At 49.5% G+C, this 14901-nt stretch overlaps 1 protein-coding gene across 1 annotated transcript in view; it reads left to right on the top strand.

Moving 5' to 3' along the window:
- Positions 1–11620, top strand: part of MROH7 (maestro heat like repeat family member 7) — a 58618-nt gene extending 46998 nt beyond the window's left edge. Inside the window, exons 19-22 of the mRNA XM_047788998.1 lie at positions 59–181; positions 4091–4193; positions 10735–10797; positions 11298–11620. Of these exons, the coding sequence (XP_047644954.1) occupies positions 59–181; positions 4091–4193; positions 10735–10797; positions 11298–11542 (534 nt within the window). The 3' untranslated portion in view covers positions 11543–11620. The remainder of the gene's footprint in view (positions 1–58; positions 182–4090; positions 4194–10734; positions 10798–11297) is intronic.
- The last annotated feature ends 3281 nt before the right edge of the window (positions 11621–14901 follow it).

The raw sequence follows: 14901 nt of genomic DNA, 5'->3' as shown, positions 1-14901 counted from the left end.
CATGTTCTCGCTGTCCTGGAATCCACAGCTCTAATTTTCTCTTCCTGTTGGTCCCCAGAAATGCGTGAAGACCCTGTTCCGCTGTTCTTGCCTCATGGCTTGGGAATTGCCAAAAAGAGCTTACAGCCGGAAGCCATGGGACTACCAGCAGCAGACGGTGGCCAAAATTTGCAAATACCTTGTGAGTGCTTCCAAGACCACCGTGGGTCCTTGTGGGTGTTGGAAGTGGCCATCTCTTTCTTTTCTCTTCCTGCTCTTTGCGTGAGCATCTTGACTGACAGTTCCATGACCACCTACAAGTTGTTGGCTCCTGGAGGTTCCTCTTGGGCTCTGACTCCTCTCCAGACATCTTCCCCGATGAAGCTCACACCCTTCAAGATCAGCACGTCTCCTCCGAACTCATGACCTTCCCGTGTCAGCTATGCTGTCCCTCGAGATCCCCAGAGCTGAAACCTAAAACCATCCTAGACTTCTTCCTCTCCCTCACCTTCACCTTGGATCAATCTCAAACATCCTAACTACCTCTGAATCTGTTTTCTCCTCCTCCTCTTCACTGGCATTATCCTTAGTTCAGTTTATGAATATCTCTCAGCCGGGCCCTGGGTCCCTTCGTTCAGTGGGTCCCTTCATTCAGTGGGTCCCCTCATTCAGTGGGTCCCCCAGCCAGGCATCTCATCCCCTCCAATCCATCCATTCCCCATACAGGCCACCGGAATGATCTGGTAAAAACATGAGGCGGCCAGGAGTTCCCGTGGTGGTTCAGCAGATTAAGAGCCTGACTAGTATCCATAAGGATGTGGGTTCGATCCCTGGCCTCGCTCAGTGGGTTAAGGATCTGGCATTGCTGTGCGCTGCGGTGCAGGTTACAGATGTGGCTCGGATCCCGAGTTGCTGTGGCTGTGGTGTAGCCTGGCAGTTGTAGCTCCAATTCGACCCATAGCCTGGGAACTTCCATATGCCACAAGTGTGGCCCTAAAAAGCAGACAAAACAAAAACATGAGTCTAGCTATATTATATCCCTGCCTGAGGGCTCCACCGGCTCCCTTTCCTGTAACAGTAACTCCCAGTGTGTATTCTCTGAGATACCAGTCCTACCAGCTATGCCCCACAGGGAAGTTCCAGGATGGTAAGTTTGGGAAATATCGCACCTCTTAGAGATTTGTGGTGCCATCAGCCCATTATAGCTCCGAGATGTTCTGTGCTGAGGAAGTGTTTCATGGTTAATTCATGGTTTCTCAAAGTTATTTAACCACAGAACCCCCTTTCTGGGTAACACCTGAGACCCTCCTGAGGTAAGAGAGAGCCGTGCCCACAGTGAAATGCTGCACTGCAAGATGCAGCCCGGTTCCCCCGCATACCCTTTGGGAAGCTTTGCCATCTAGTGCCATCTACCTTCCTTGTTGTCACGGGCCATGTTCCCCTGGACGCAGATGCTGAGGCAGAGATTAGCATGCGGGAGGTTTACTGGGGAGCAAACCCTGGAGATCAGCCCCTGCAGAAGGAGAGGCGGCGAGTCAGAGTGGCAGAGGGAGGGGTCAAGCTGCAGTGTAGTTTCAGGGGAGATCTCAGCCGACACCCTGGCAGCAGGGATCAGGTCTCCACATAGACTGAGCTCTCTGTCAGCTTCTGATCCTGCCCCTTGAAGATGGTCTTTTTGGGGTTTTGTTTGTTTGTTTTTGTCTTTTTGCCATTCCTTGGGCCCTTCCCGCCGCATATGGAGGTTCCCAGGCTAGGGGTCAAATCAGAGCTATAGCCACCGGCCTACACCAGAGACACAGCAACGTGGGATCCGATCCGCGTCTGCAACCTACACCACAGCTCACGGCAACGCTGGATCCTTAACCCACTGAGCAAGGCCAGGGATAGAACCTGCAACCTCATGGTTCCTGGTCAGATTTGTTAACCACTGAGCCACGACGGGAGCTCCGAAGATGGTCTTAAGGTTGTGGACCGCCTTGGCACTGGATGCCAGCCACCTGGGGAAGGGACGTGACCTTGGGCTAGCAGTTCTCTTCCACTGAGGTGATCCGTACCTGGGGGAATAAATCCTTCACACCCTAAGGGAGACCTGGGTGGGGTATGTGGCACCCCCATGCCTACCAACCTAATGAAAATATACTAAGTAACAGATCATGACTTTGCCACAATAACCAAAACCTCTGCAATCCAGTGCCTAATATTACATTTTACAGAGGACACAAAGAGCCCTGGAGAAGTGTTTGGCCAGGGTCACTAATTCAAATACTTCCGGTGGCCAGTGCCCAGGAACACTGTAAGTGTCATGGAAGGGGTGGCGCCATGGCAACCTGGAGGGCCCAGTCTCTGTTGAAAGCATACTCGTCGTGCAGCCCACTCTCATCAGGGCCTCCAGTTTTACAAGAAAAGCTAGATTTGTTTTAGACATTAATTTCATAATCAGTTTAGCTCATTTGAAACGTTGCGTTGGCTACTGCCCTGCCTGCCACTTGTGGCCTGTGGGCTGCTAACCTGTGGCTGCTACATCAGACCCCCTGCACTCTCAGTCTCTCCTTTTCTCTCCAGGCATCAGCAGCTCTGCTCATACATGGTCAATATCTAGCCTTAGCTTGGAGAAGGGGTCAGTAACCTAGTCATTCATCCAACACTTTCTGGGCACGTGTGCAATGCCAAGCTCTGTCCAGGGTGCGGAAGACTCTGAACCGAGTGGAAGCCGCTTCTATTGAGGGAGAGGACGGTGTCTTTCCTTTCCTTTCCTTTCCTTTCCTTTCCTTTCCTTTCCTTTCCTTTCCTTTCCTTTCCTTTCCTTTCCTTTCCTTTCCTTTCCTTTCCTTTCCTTCTCCTTCTTTCCTTCCTTTCCTTTCCTTCTCCCTCCTTCCTTCCTTCCTTCCTTCCTTCCTTCCTTCCTTCCTTCCTTCCCTCCCTCCCTCCCTCCCTCCTTTCTTTCTTCCTTCCTTCCTTCCTTCCTTTCTTTCTTTCTTCTTTCTTCTTTCTTTCTTTCTTTCTTTCTTTCTTTTCTTTCTTTCTTTCTTTCTTTCCTTTCTGTCTTTTTAGGGCCACAGCATATGGAAATTCCCAGGCTAGGGGTCAAATTGGAGTTGTACCTGCTGGTCTATGCCACAGCAATGCCAGATCCAAGCGGTGTCTGTGACCTACACCACAGCTCACAGCATTGAACCCATTGAAGGAGGCCAGGGATCAAACCATGTCCTCATGGGTACTAGTTGGGTTTGTTACTGCTGAGCCACGACGGGAACTCCAAGAGATGGTTTCTGAGTTGAGCCTCAAGAATGAGAAGTAATTCCTCAGGTGAAGGTGAGAGGGGAGGGCACTCTAGTCAGGAGCAATGGCTTGTACCAGGCACAGATCTGGGGAGAGCTGGGCCATGGCCTGGGCCTGGAGCATGGTGTGCATGGCAGGTGGAGGTGGCAGTGGAAGTCGAGGCTGAGAAAGGACATGATCGTGAGTGCTTTGCACACTAGGCCCAGGAGCGTACTCCCCGACATGCAGATTGTCAACAGGAGAGTGATCAGAGCAGACGTCTCATCTCCTCAACAGTCTCTTAGAAGATTGCCTGCCCCCTAGTTTCTGCTTGATCAAACCCAACCTGAACACCACTGTCAGACTATATTGCTCAAAACATTGCTTTGTCATTACCCTATTAAGAAGAATGCTGGCTTCTTATTTTTTAATGCATAAGGAAGTCCTATTCCTGTCTGAGTTTTAGGGGCTTTGAAGACCCTAAATCTCTAGTTTATTCCCTACCGCTCTGTAACTTGAATCCTTCACTCTGGACAGACCCGTTTCCTTAGTCACATATCTCACATGTCATGTCTATTCTCACCTCTGGCTGGACTTGAATTTTAGAACTTAGCTTCTGACTATAGCAGGTGGATGGGCCGTAAGAGGAGACACTCAAGGCAGGAAGACCATTGACACAATTGTTGCATCAGCTAAGAGAACATGAGGCCTGGCCTTTGGGAGAGTCCAGCATGGGTGGCAGAGCTATTTAGGAACAGGGACCTGAGAGTCCCCATTCCCAGCTTTGGGATGGGTAGATGAATAGTTAGACGCTCTGAGGGCCCAGAACTCTGAGGGTCTCTCTTTGTCCCAGGTGGACACCCATCGAGACAGCGCCTTCACCTTCCTCAGCCAGAGCCTGGAGTTCGCCAAGAGTTCCCGGGCCTCCCTCCGGAAGACCTCAGTCATGTTCATAGGTAACCCACCCTGGAAGAGTTAGTCCTGCCTCTTCCTCTTCTCATGCCATCCTTCTGGCACCTGGGTGGAAGGCTCAGGTACAAGGCTTGACCAGCAGACAGCCTTGATATAAATTAGACAAGTCTCCTCTCCTCTGAGATCACTGTTTGGGAAGTGGGCCACAGGCTAGATTCAGCCTGGGGTCCTTGTGCATGTCACCACCTTGGCACCCATATGCCGCAGAACTGCTGCGTTTCCCCTGACTACAGGGTGGGCCCAGGCCTAGCAGGTGCCTGCCTGCCATTGATCATGGCAGGAAGCGCTGAGCTGCACAGTGGAAAAGTGAACCAGAATCTCAGCTCCATGATCCCCTTTCTGGGTGACTCCAACTAAGTCACTGACTCCCACGGAGCCTCCTGTGTAAGATCTGTAAGGTCACTGGTAAGACGGGGATCACCTCCTATTTCGTGGACTGGACGAGAATACACGTTTCATGTGATGACTGGAAGATACAGGTGCTCACACAGTGGTAGTCACCTTCATTCTTCTTCCCACAGTCCCAACCTCGGCCTTTCTGGGAAAAAAAACAAATAGCTTCCCCTCACTCAGAATCACTCCACAGGACCCTCCTGAGGGCATGCCATCTCTTCCTGGCTGTTCTCCTCCTCTCCCCCAAAGAGCCACACCCCCTTCAAGGCCCTGGAGACCCTGCTGCAGACAGACTTGGAGAGGAGCATGTTCCTAGCCCACCATCTTCTAAAGTGAGGTTTCTTCTCTTTTTTTTTTGAGGGCTGCACCCAAGGCATCTGGAAGTTCCCAGGCTAGGGGTCAAATCAGAGCTGTAGCTGCCAGCTTACACCACAGCCACAGCAATTCAGGATCCAAGCCACATCTGCCACCCATGCTGCAGCTTGTGGCAGTGCTGGACCTTAACCCACTGAGTGAGGTCCGGGATCAAACCCACATCCTCACAGAGACTATGTCAGGTTTTTTTTTGTTTGTTTTTGTTTGTTTTTGTTTTTGTTTTTAAGGCTGAACCCATGGCATATGGAAATTCCCAGACTAGGGGTCAAATTGGAGCTGCAGTGGCCGGCCTACACCACAGCCACAGCAATGCAGGATCCGAGCTGCATCTGCGACCTATAGCACAGCTCATGGCAACGCTGGATCCTTAACTTGCTGAGCAAGGCCAGGGATTGAACCTGCATCCTCATGGATAATGGTCAGATTTTTAACCCACCGAGCCACAAGAGGAACTCCGTGAAGTTTCTTTTATTTATTTATTTTTTTAGTTTTATAGTTTTTTTAAATTTTATTTTAATTTTTTTGTACAGAATAAAACACGATTACATTCACACAGATTATTATATCATGGATCTTAAGAAACAGATTAAGTGACTCCCTCTGGAGAAGTGGAGTGGAAAATATGCTGAGACAAATAGGAAATTTATTCTATACATTATCCCATTTTGTATGGCTTTCATCTTTACTATTTAGTATTATCTATTACATTTCAATTTTTCTTTAAAAATTAGCATTATATTACAATTGTGTATATTATGCAACTAAAACTTATAAAGAAAGCCTTATATACCATTAAATATTTTATATAGCATAATAAAAGAATAACTTAACTGGTAAGAATAACAAAAATCATACACCCTCTGAAAATAAGTAAAATATAAAATGCATAAATTGGTTAAAAAACAGAGTAACTATATAAATATGTCCTCACAATTTGTCACATCTTATTGATTCTTCAATATAGGCATTACACCATTCTAGGTGATGTGATAAACAAGACATTATAGACCTTACATTGTACCATGGAGAGAAATGGTTATCAATAATACAATTGTAGAACTGTATTATTTAATTGCATTAATTAATTATAATTATCATAAATTCTTTGATGGAGAGGAAATCAGAATCAGATCTAAGAAGACTTCAGCATTCCAAGAATGATGTCAAATGACCCCCTTCATGGTGGATTATGCACTTATTTACTATGAGATATATTTCTTCTCCAGAGATTCCTTGTTTGTGTATCAATTGTAGGTTTTTGATTTGCAGTTATTCTGAAGTTTTGATACAAGAGTCTATATGTATATGAGATTGTTTTAAGTTGTTTTCTTAATTGCAAGTTCATCTCCAGTGTCTTGCATTTGTACCCACCTCTTCTCATGATTTCTGACTTTGGTGGTATAATTGTGCATGGATGATTTTGTGTCTTTACTGTATATATATCTTTACTGATAAGCCTTGTCATTTGTGGCATTTTTGTTTCCTGTTGCTGTCTTTTCTTTTCTGTTTTTTTTTTTTGTCTTTTTGCTATTTCTTTGGGCCATCCCACGGCATATGGAGGTTCCCAGGCTAGGGGTCGAATCGGAGCTGTAGCCACTGGCCTACGCCAGAGCCACAGCAACGCGGGACCCGAGCTGCATCTGCGACCTACACCACAGCTCACGGCAATGCCGGATCGTTAAACCCACTGAGCAAGGGCAGGGACCGAACCCACAACCTCATGGTTCCTAGTCGGGCTCGTTAACCACTGCACCACGACGGGAACTCCCTGTCTTTTCTTTCCTGCCTAAAGAAGTTCCTTTAGTATTTGTTGTTAGGCTGGTTTAGTGTTGCTGAATTCTCTCAGCTTTTGCTTATCTGTGAAGCTTTTGATTTCTCCTTCCTGGAGTTCCCGTTGTGCCTCAGTGGTTAACGAATTTGACTAGGAACCATGAGGTTGCGGGTTCAGTCCCTGCCCTTGCTCAGTGGGTTGACGATCTGGCATTGCCGTGAGCTGTGGTGTAGGTTGCAGACGTGGCTCGGATCCCGCGTTGCTGTGGCTCTGGTGTAGGCCGGTGGCTACAGCTCCGATTCGACCCCTAGCCTGGGAACCTCCATATGCCACGGGAGCGGCCCAAAGAAATAGCAAAAAGACCAAAAAAAAAATCTGAATGAGAGCCTTGCTGGGTAGAGTAATCTTGGTTGGAGGTTTTTTTCTTTCATCATGTTAAGTATATCATGCCACTCCCTTCTGTCCTGCAGAGTTTCTGTTAAAAAATCTGCCGATAACCTTATTGGGGTTCTCTTGTATGTTTCTTGTTTCTTTTCCCTAGCTGCTTTCAAGATTTTCTCTTTGTCTTTAATTTTGGTCAGTTTGATTAATATGTGTCTTGGGGTGTTCCTCCTTGGGTTTATTTTATATGGTACTCGTTGTGCTTCATGGATTTGAGTGAGTGGTTCCTTCCCCATGTTAGGGAAGTTTTCAGCTATTATCTCTTGGAATATTTTTTCTGTCTCCTCTCTCTCTTCTCCTTCTGGCACCCCTATAATACAGATGTTGGTGTGTTTAACGTTGTCCCAGAGTTCTCTGAGACTCTCTTCATTTGTTTTCAATCTTTCTTCTCTTTTCTGTTCTGCATCCATAATTTCTACTAATCTGTCCTCCACCTGGCTTATTCGTTCTTCTGCCTCCTGTATTCTGCTGTTGGCTGCTTGTAGTGAATTTTTATTTCAGTTGTTGTATTTTGCATCTCTTCTTGCTTAAGTTTTATATCTTGTATCTCTTTGCTCTGTGTTTCCTGTAAGTTATCCATCTTTCCTCCAGTTTATTTCCAATGTCTTGCATCATCTTCAGCATCAACAATCTAAAGTCTTTTTCCTGGAGGCTAAGAATCTCCTCCTCACTTAGCTGATTTTCTGGGTTTTTTCCTTTCTCCCTCATCTGAGTTATAGTTCTCTGTCTTTTCATTTTTATAGGTTTTTGGTGTGGTGACCTTTTTACAGATAATAGAGTTGTAGCCTCTCTTCCTTCTGGTGTCTGCCCCCCTTGTGGCTGAGGTTGGTATGGGGGCTTGCTGTAGGCTTCCTGATGGGAGGGACTGATGCCTGCCCACTGGTTAGGGTTAGGGTTAGGGTTAGGGTTCTAATCCCTCTGGTGGGGCTTAGTCTCTGGATGGGATTAGAGGCAGCTGTGTGCCTGAGGGGTCTTTAGGTAGCCTGTTTACTGAGGAGGGGCAGGGCTGTGATCCCACCTGAGTTGTTGTTTGCCCTGGGGCTTCTCAGCACTGACTGTTGAGTGGGGCCAGATTTTCCCAAAACGGCCACCTCTAGAGAAAGGCAGTTGCTGGATATTCCCGAGAGCTTTGCCTTCAATGTCCTTCCCTCACAAAAAGCCACATTCACCCCTGTTTTCTCAGGATGTCCTCCAAGTACTGCAGTCAGGTTTGACCCAGATTCCTATGGAGACCTCACTCTGTCTTGGGATCCAGTGCACGTGAAAGTCTGTGTACGCCTTTTAAGAATGGGGTCTCCATTTCCCCCAGTCCTGTGGAGCTCCTGCACACAAGCCCCACTGGCCTTCAATGCCAGATGCTCCAGGGGCTCTTTCTCCCAGTGCCAGATCCCCACACATGAGGGTTTGATGTGGGGCTCACTCCTGTAGGGGAGTCTCTGTGAACCAGTTAGTTTTCAGTCTGTAGAGCTTCCCACCCAGGAGTTATGGGGTTGTTTGTATCATGAAATCGCCCCTCCTACCTCTTGATGTGTCCTCCTCTTTGTCTTCTGGAGTAGGATATCTTTTTTAAGGTTTCTGGTCCATTTGGGTGGAGATTGCTCAGCTTTTAGTTGTAAATTTTGTTTCTTTTAGGAGAGAAGTTGAGCTCCAGTCCTTCTATTCCACCATCTTAATCCTGTCCCCTCTGTGAAGTTTCTTTTAGTACCTTCCCCCAGTGCACTGGAGTCTTCTATCCATCCTGTCATCCACACATCTGCCTGGTCATCCGCACTTGCATTTCATTGGCTTATGCTACGCATACTGATGATCTTCTGCTCTGTGTCAGGCACTGTGCCTCGTCTAGAGAAACAGAAAACTTTTCAGGAGGTTGGGGGTGGGGGTGCGTCAGGGGAGAGGGTGGCTATTGACATGATCAGTTCCAGGACAGTTGAGCAATGCCCAGGATGGGGGGCATCTCTCGGGCTGTGGGCGTCTGCTCAGGGGCAGCTTCTCACAGAGTGACTTTATTTTCCTAGATTCTGATTTCTCTAAATCTTGCTCCACACTAATCACATCTAAAAATGTTGGTGTTTAACCAACACAGTCTTCTCTGGGTCAGGGCCTGTGCTGAAAAAACAAAGTAGGGGAATGCCTGCATTTGCCCATGGACAGCCCCCAGTGTAGTGTTTTGATTCCTAACCTCTTGTGGGTTATGGATCTTTTGTGAGGTCCTGAAGGAAGTTATGAACACTTTCACTAGAAAAATGCACATATGGGAGTTCCCGTCATGGCACAGTGGTTAACGAATCTGACTAGGAACCATGAGGTTGCGGGTTCGATCCCTGGCCTCGCTCAGTGGGTTAAGGATCCAGCGTTGCCATGAGCTGAAGTGTAGGTCACAGACGCGGCTCGGATCCCACGTTGCTGTGGCTCTGGCATAGGCCGGCAGCCACAGCTCCTATTAGACCCCTTGCTTGGGAACCTCCGTATACTGCAGGAGTGGCCCTACAAAAGGAAAAAAGACAAAAAAAAAAGACAAAAAAGAGAAAAATGCACATATGCATGCACTTGTGCATGTCCCTCTATCTTCTCTCTCTCTCTCTCTCTCTCTCTCTCTCTCTTTTTTTTTTTTTTTGGCCATGCTCATGGCATGCGGAGATTCCCAGGGCAGGGATCAAACCTATGCCACAGCAGTGACCCGAGCCACAGCAGGGACAACACCAGATCCTTAACCCCCTGAGCCACCAAGGAACTCCGTGCATGTGTTTTAAAGATCCTCAAAGATTGCTCCACCCAATTCTCCATCTCCAGTGGATCTAAGCTGTGGAAACTCTTGGTCTGGTGGGAAATGTTTATAAATCACAAGTAAAGTGAACACAGTATATGCAGGTAGAGAGAAATTCAGAGACTCTGGTAACCCAGAGAGGCACATAACTGGCTTGGGAGCAGCGTTGGAAAGAACCTCCTAGAGCAGCAACTGTGTCTAACTGAATATTCAAGGACAGTAGGAATGAGTCTGAGGCAATGAAATGTGGGAAGGGCGTTGTGAAATGTATAGTCCATTTAAGCATCTGTAGGCACTTTGGGAGCTTGGCACACAGGCCAGGAGCGGGGAGGGAATGGCTGAGCCATGTGGCCAAGCTGCTGAGTCTCAGCCCCTCCGGGGCCCCACCAGCCACTTGCTTGGAAAGTATGTAAGGCACTTGATACCCTTCGTATTATGGTGGCTCAAACTCACTGGGGGAGGGGTTGCTGAAGCAGCACCTCCCTGAGTCTTGGATGAGGACACTAAGGACCAGCCTGGGGCCACCTGTCAGAGGCAGCTGCAGCCCAGCTCCTGCCCCCGACCTGGTACCATCCTTGCCCACTGGACCTGCCACCTCTCCTAGGACCCCTCTGGGGGAAATCTGTCCCAGGGTCAAGATTAGGCTCTCCCTTTGTGTCCTCAATTACAGGGCTGGAGGAGGGTGGGGAGAGCTTCTCTGAGGAGGTCTGGTCCAAAGGTTGGGGGTTGGAATCAGTGGGGGGTGGGGGTGGATGCACTCATCTCTTGGATTGTGCTCAAGGGTCCCTGGTCCCCTGCATGGAGAGTATCATGACAGAAGATCATCAGAATGAAGTTAAAGCTGGTAAGTTCTGCCCTCAGTTGGTGAGATTTCAGGGGCCCGTGGGAGAATGAATAGGCTCACAGTGGGTAAGAGGAAAGAGAAGGGTTATGTCCCAAGACCAGAGGTTTCAATTCAGTCCCAGGCCAGTACCTGTTAGGTACTATGTGGTCACCAAGACACAGAACACACAGCTGCATCCTAGGGGAACTTACAGTCCAGGAAACCAGATCAAAAATCATTTAGTGCAGGGAGAGTACTTCAGACATTTAAGGGGGTATGTTTATTGTGTAACTAGAAAAGCTGACGGGAGCATGACGCTAGGCTGGGGCAATCCAAGAAGACTTCCTGGAAGAGGGAGGTTTGATTCAGGCTTTGAAAGTTGTGAACCACTTGAAGAGCTGGGAGATGAGGGGATGCTGAGCAGAGTGCCTAAGCCAAGGCATGAAATGAGAAGGATGAGGTGGGAGATTCATGAGGGGATCTGGTCGTAACAAGCAGCTTTTCCCCTCCCCATGACTCAGCTCTAGAAAACTTGAGACACGACCCAGAAGCATCGGTGTGCATCCACGCAGCCCAGGCCCAGGAAAATATCCTGGCCAGCTGCTGGCGGAACTCCTGGCCATTGCCACATGGGGACTCGTGGGTGTGTGACCCGGCCACCACACACCGCTGGAGCCCTGGCTGTGAGAATCTGCCCACTTCCCACCAGCGGCGGTCCTGGATCATGCAGGCACTGAGCTCCTGGAAGATGTCCATGAAGCAGTGAGGTTCCTGCACCCCCAGCCCTTCTCGGGGGTGGCCACAGCCCCAGTCGTGCTCATAAATGCCACGTGGCTTGCCTCTCCCTGTGGAGTATTTCCTTGTGGGAGATGCCCCAGACTCGGGAGCAGCCCTTGCATTGGGCCAGTCTGTGAGATGCGCATCCTTGACTCAGTCAACATTTATAGGTGCATATAGGCTGTCTTGTCCACATCTTGTTTATTTTTTTGTCTTTTTAGGGTCACATCTGTGGCATATGGAGGTTCCAGGCCAGGGGTTGAATCCCATCTGCAGCCGCCAGCCTACACCACCACAGCCACAGCAACACCAGATCTGAACCACCTCTGCGACCTACACCACAGCTCACGCCAGATCCTTTTTGTAATTTTTTTTGTCTTTTTGCCTTTTCTAGAACTGCTCCAGCAGCACATGGAGGTTCCCAGGCTAGGGGTCAAATCAGAGCTGTAGCTGCCGACCTACACCACAACTCATGGCAATGCCGGATCCTTAACCCACTAAGTAAGGCCAGGGGTCGAACCTGCAACCTCATGGTTCCTAGTCGGATTCGTTAACCACTGCGCCACAACAGGAACTCCTCATGCCAGATACTTAACCCACTGAGTGAGGCTGGGGATTGAACCTGTGTCCTCATGGATACTAGTCAGATTCATTTCTGCTGAGCCACGACGGGAACTCCAGTTACATCTTATAAGTGGTGAAGCTGAGGCTCAGCAAGGTGGAGCGGCTTGCTCAAGGCCACACAGTATGTCTGCTAGAAGCCTCAGTTTCCCCTCCCCTACAGGGAGAGGCTAAGGACAAAAGGAGAGGATGGTTTGGGTAGCCTTTTGGAGGAGGAAAAGTAGAGACTCCTCCCACCCCATGACATCACACATATCCCAGAATCCTGATCTCTAGACTGCCACTCCTGGGTCTTTGCTTGGAGACTGGCCACTGCACATTGGAACAAGATTTACTGAGCATCTAACCTGGGCCAGGCCTGCTCTGGGTGCCAGAGATACAGATGTGAACGAGACGCAGCCCCAGGCCCTGGGCAGTTCATAGTCTGAGGCTGTGGTTCTCAAGTGGGGGTGATTCTGAGACCCCAGGAATATTTGGCCATGTGTGCACAGGACAGCCCCACAGCAAAGAATTACCCGTCCTAAATTGTCAAAAGTACTGAAGTTGAGAAACTTTGGCCTAACAGAAGTATGGAAGACATATAATGACACCAACTGCCCAGCAGGTCAGAGCTGTGACAAAGGGCAGCATGGGGGCTGTAAAATCCAGAGGAGGTACATTGGCCAGCTCGGGGTTGGGATGTCAGGAGAGGCTTCCCAGAGAAGAGATGACCCGTCCAGGGGGGTTCGGAAAGATGACCACATGAAGGGCACGTGTGGAGAAGAGCAGGGCACAGGGGACCAAAGACCAACTGCAGATATGGAGGTGGGTGCACTGGAGCCCAGAGGGGGAGGGGAGATGGGGACAAGGGCTGGGTCAATATGGCCTTGGAGCCTGTGTTAAGGAGGAAGCCTTCCGAGAGGAAGGCATGGTGGGAAGGGAGAGGCGAGCAGGGGAGAGACGTGGGTAAATGTTTATTAGAAAGCTGCCCTCTTCATGTGGGTACAGGCACTGCTGGTGGGATGGTACACGGTGTAGCCAACCTGGACAGGAATCTGTCACTATTCAGTCGGACGAGGTTTATGCGTGGCCATGACTCAGCAATTGTACTCTTGGGCACGTGTTTTGGGGATATCTTCTCACAGGTCTGTAAGGGGAGTGTTACTTGTGGTGCCTGGGAGAGGAGGCAGCCTGCAGATCCATCCTTGGGGGCACCATGGAGTCCCACGCAGCCGTTAGAGGCGGGGGGGGGGGGGAGGGTACATGGAGCACCACAGATGGGAGCTAAAATAGAGTGCTGAGGGAGAAAAGTATATAAAACATTTGCACATAAGAAGTTGCTTTTTTCTTTTTTATTTTTTATTTTTAGGGCCGCACACACAACATATGGAGATTCCCAGGTTAGGGGAGCAATCGGAGGTACAGCTATCAGCCTACCCCACAGCCACAGCAACGCCAGATCCAAGCCGCCTCTGCGACCTACACCACAGCTCACGGCAACACCAGATCCTTAACTCACTGAGCGAGGCCAGGGATCGAACCCGCAACCTCATGGTTCCTAGTTGGATTTGTTTCTGCTGCACCACAACGGGAACTCCCCAAAAGGCTGCATTTTTCAGGAACACTTATAAACTGAAAAGGCCCATGAAAACACATGAGAGTGATAGGAGGGGAAAAGGAGGAGGGCTCTGGAGCAGCAAAGGGAATACATGGAAAAGGGAGAGGACGAAAGCTCACGCAGGAGTGAAGTGAAAGTGCTGGTGGGGGGACTGGCGACGTGGGTGGTGGACATGAGCCCAGACAGGGAGACCCAGCTGGAGACTTCAGGGCCTGGCGGGGGCCTGAGCTGCAGTGCAGGATGGAGGGGGGTGACTGGACCTGTGGGAGATCAAGGAAGGAGAATCTACAGCATCTGGTGGTTGACAGGATGGAAGAAAGGGAGAGAGAGCAAGACATCAGGATGGTACCCAGGTTTCTGGGTGGATGACCAGGCCAACAGTGCCCAGCCCCCTGCCGCCAGAGTGTCCCTTGCAACCTGGAGCGGGTCTGCAGAAGGATGACTTTGATCCAGACGTAGTGAAGCAGGGCTTGTGCGCCATGCTGGTGGAGACATCCCCCACATGCTGGCTGTATGCAGTGGAGCTCAACAGAGAGCTCTCAGATGGAAACAGGTTTTGGATCCACCTGTGCACAGGTGTGAGCTGAGCTTCCCTGGGTGAGTGTGCAGAGCTGAAGGCCTGAGGAGCACCTCCATCTAAGCTCCTGCTGGGGATGAGGAACCCGTGAATCTGACCACATGATCATCCCCCAGCAAATGTAGGCCAAGGCCATCTGGATTCTGGGCCTAAGAGAGAGTCGGAAATGGAGTGGTCCTATTGTATAACCCTGTCCATGGCCAAGAATGTTCACAAGCTTTGCCTCGTTGGAGTCTCACAGGAGCCGCATGGAGCTACGGGGAAGGCAGGCAAGCTTCACTGCCCACATTCCACAGATGAAGACGGGGCTCAAAGATGGGTAGGTCTTGTCCAGGATCACAAAAGGGAATCAATAGAAATGTGGATTCCAGAGCCCCCCAATTCCCATGCCTGAGCTCTTTCCAACCAGATACACAGCTGCCAGAAGCCAGGTCTGGAGTAGCTTTGACAGCAGCTGCCACATTCTGGGTCTGGGTGGTCTTGAAGCACAATGGAGGCCAATAGGTTCAGTTATTGGCCCAGGGCCCCAAGTAATCTCCAGTTGGCTTCCCCA

Source organism: Phacochoerus africanus, chromosome 8 (assembly GCF_016906955.1).
Source record: "Phacochoerus africanus isolate WHEZ1 chromosome 8, ROS_Pafr_v1, whole genome shotgun sequence".
Lineage (NCBI taxonomy): Eukaryota > Metazoa > Chordata > Mammalia > Artiodactyla > Suidae > Phacochoerus > Phacochoerus africanus.
Note: the sequence above shows the minus strand (reverse complement) of the source record. Positions and strands in the feature narration are given on the sequence as shown.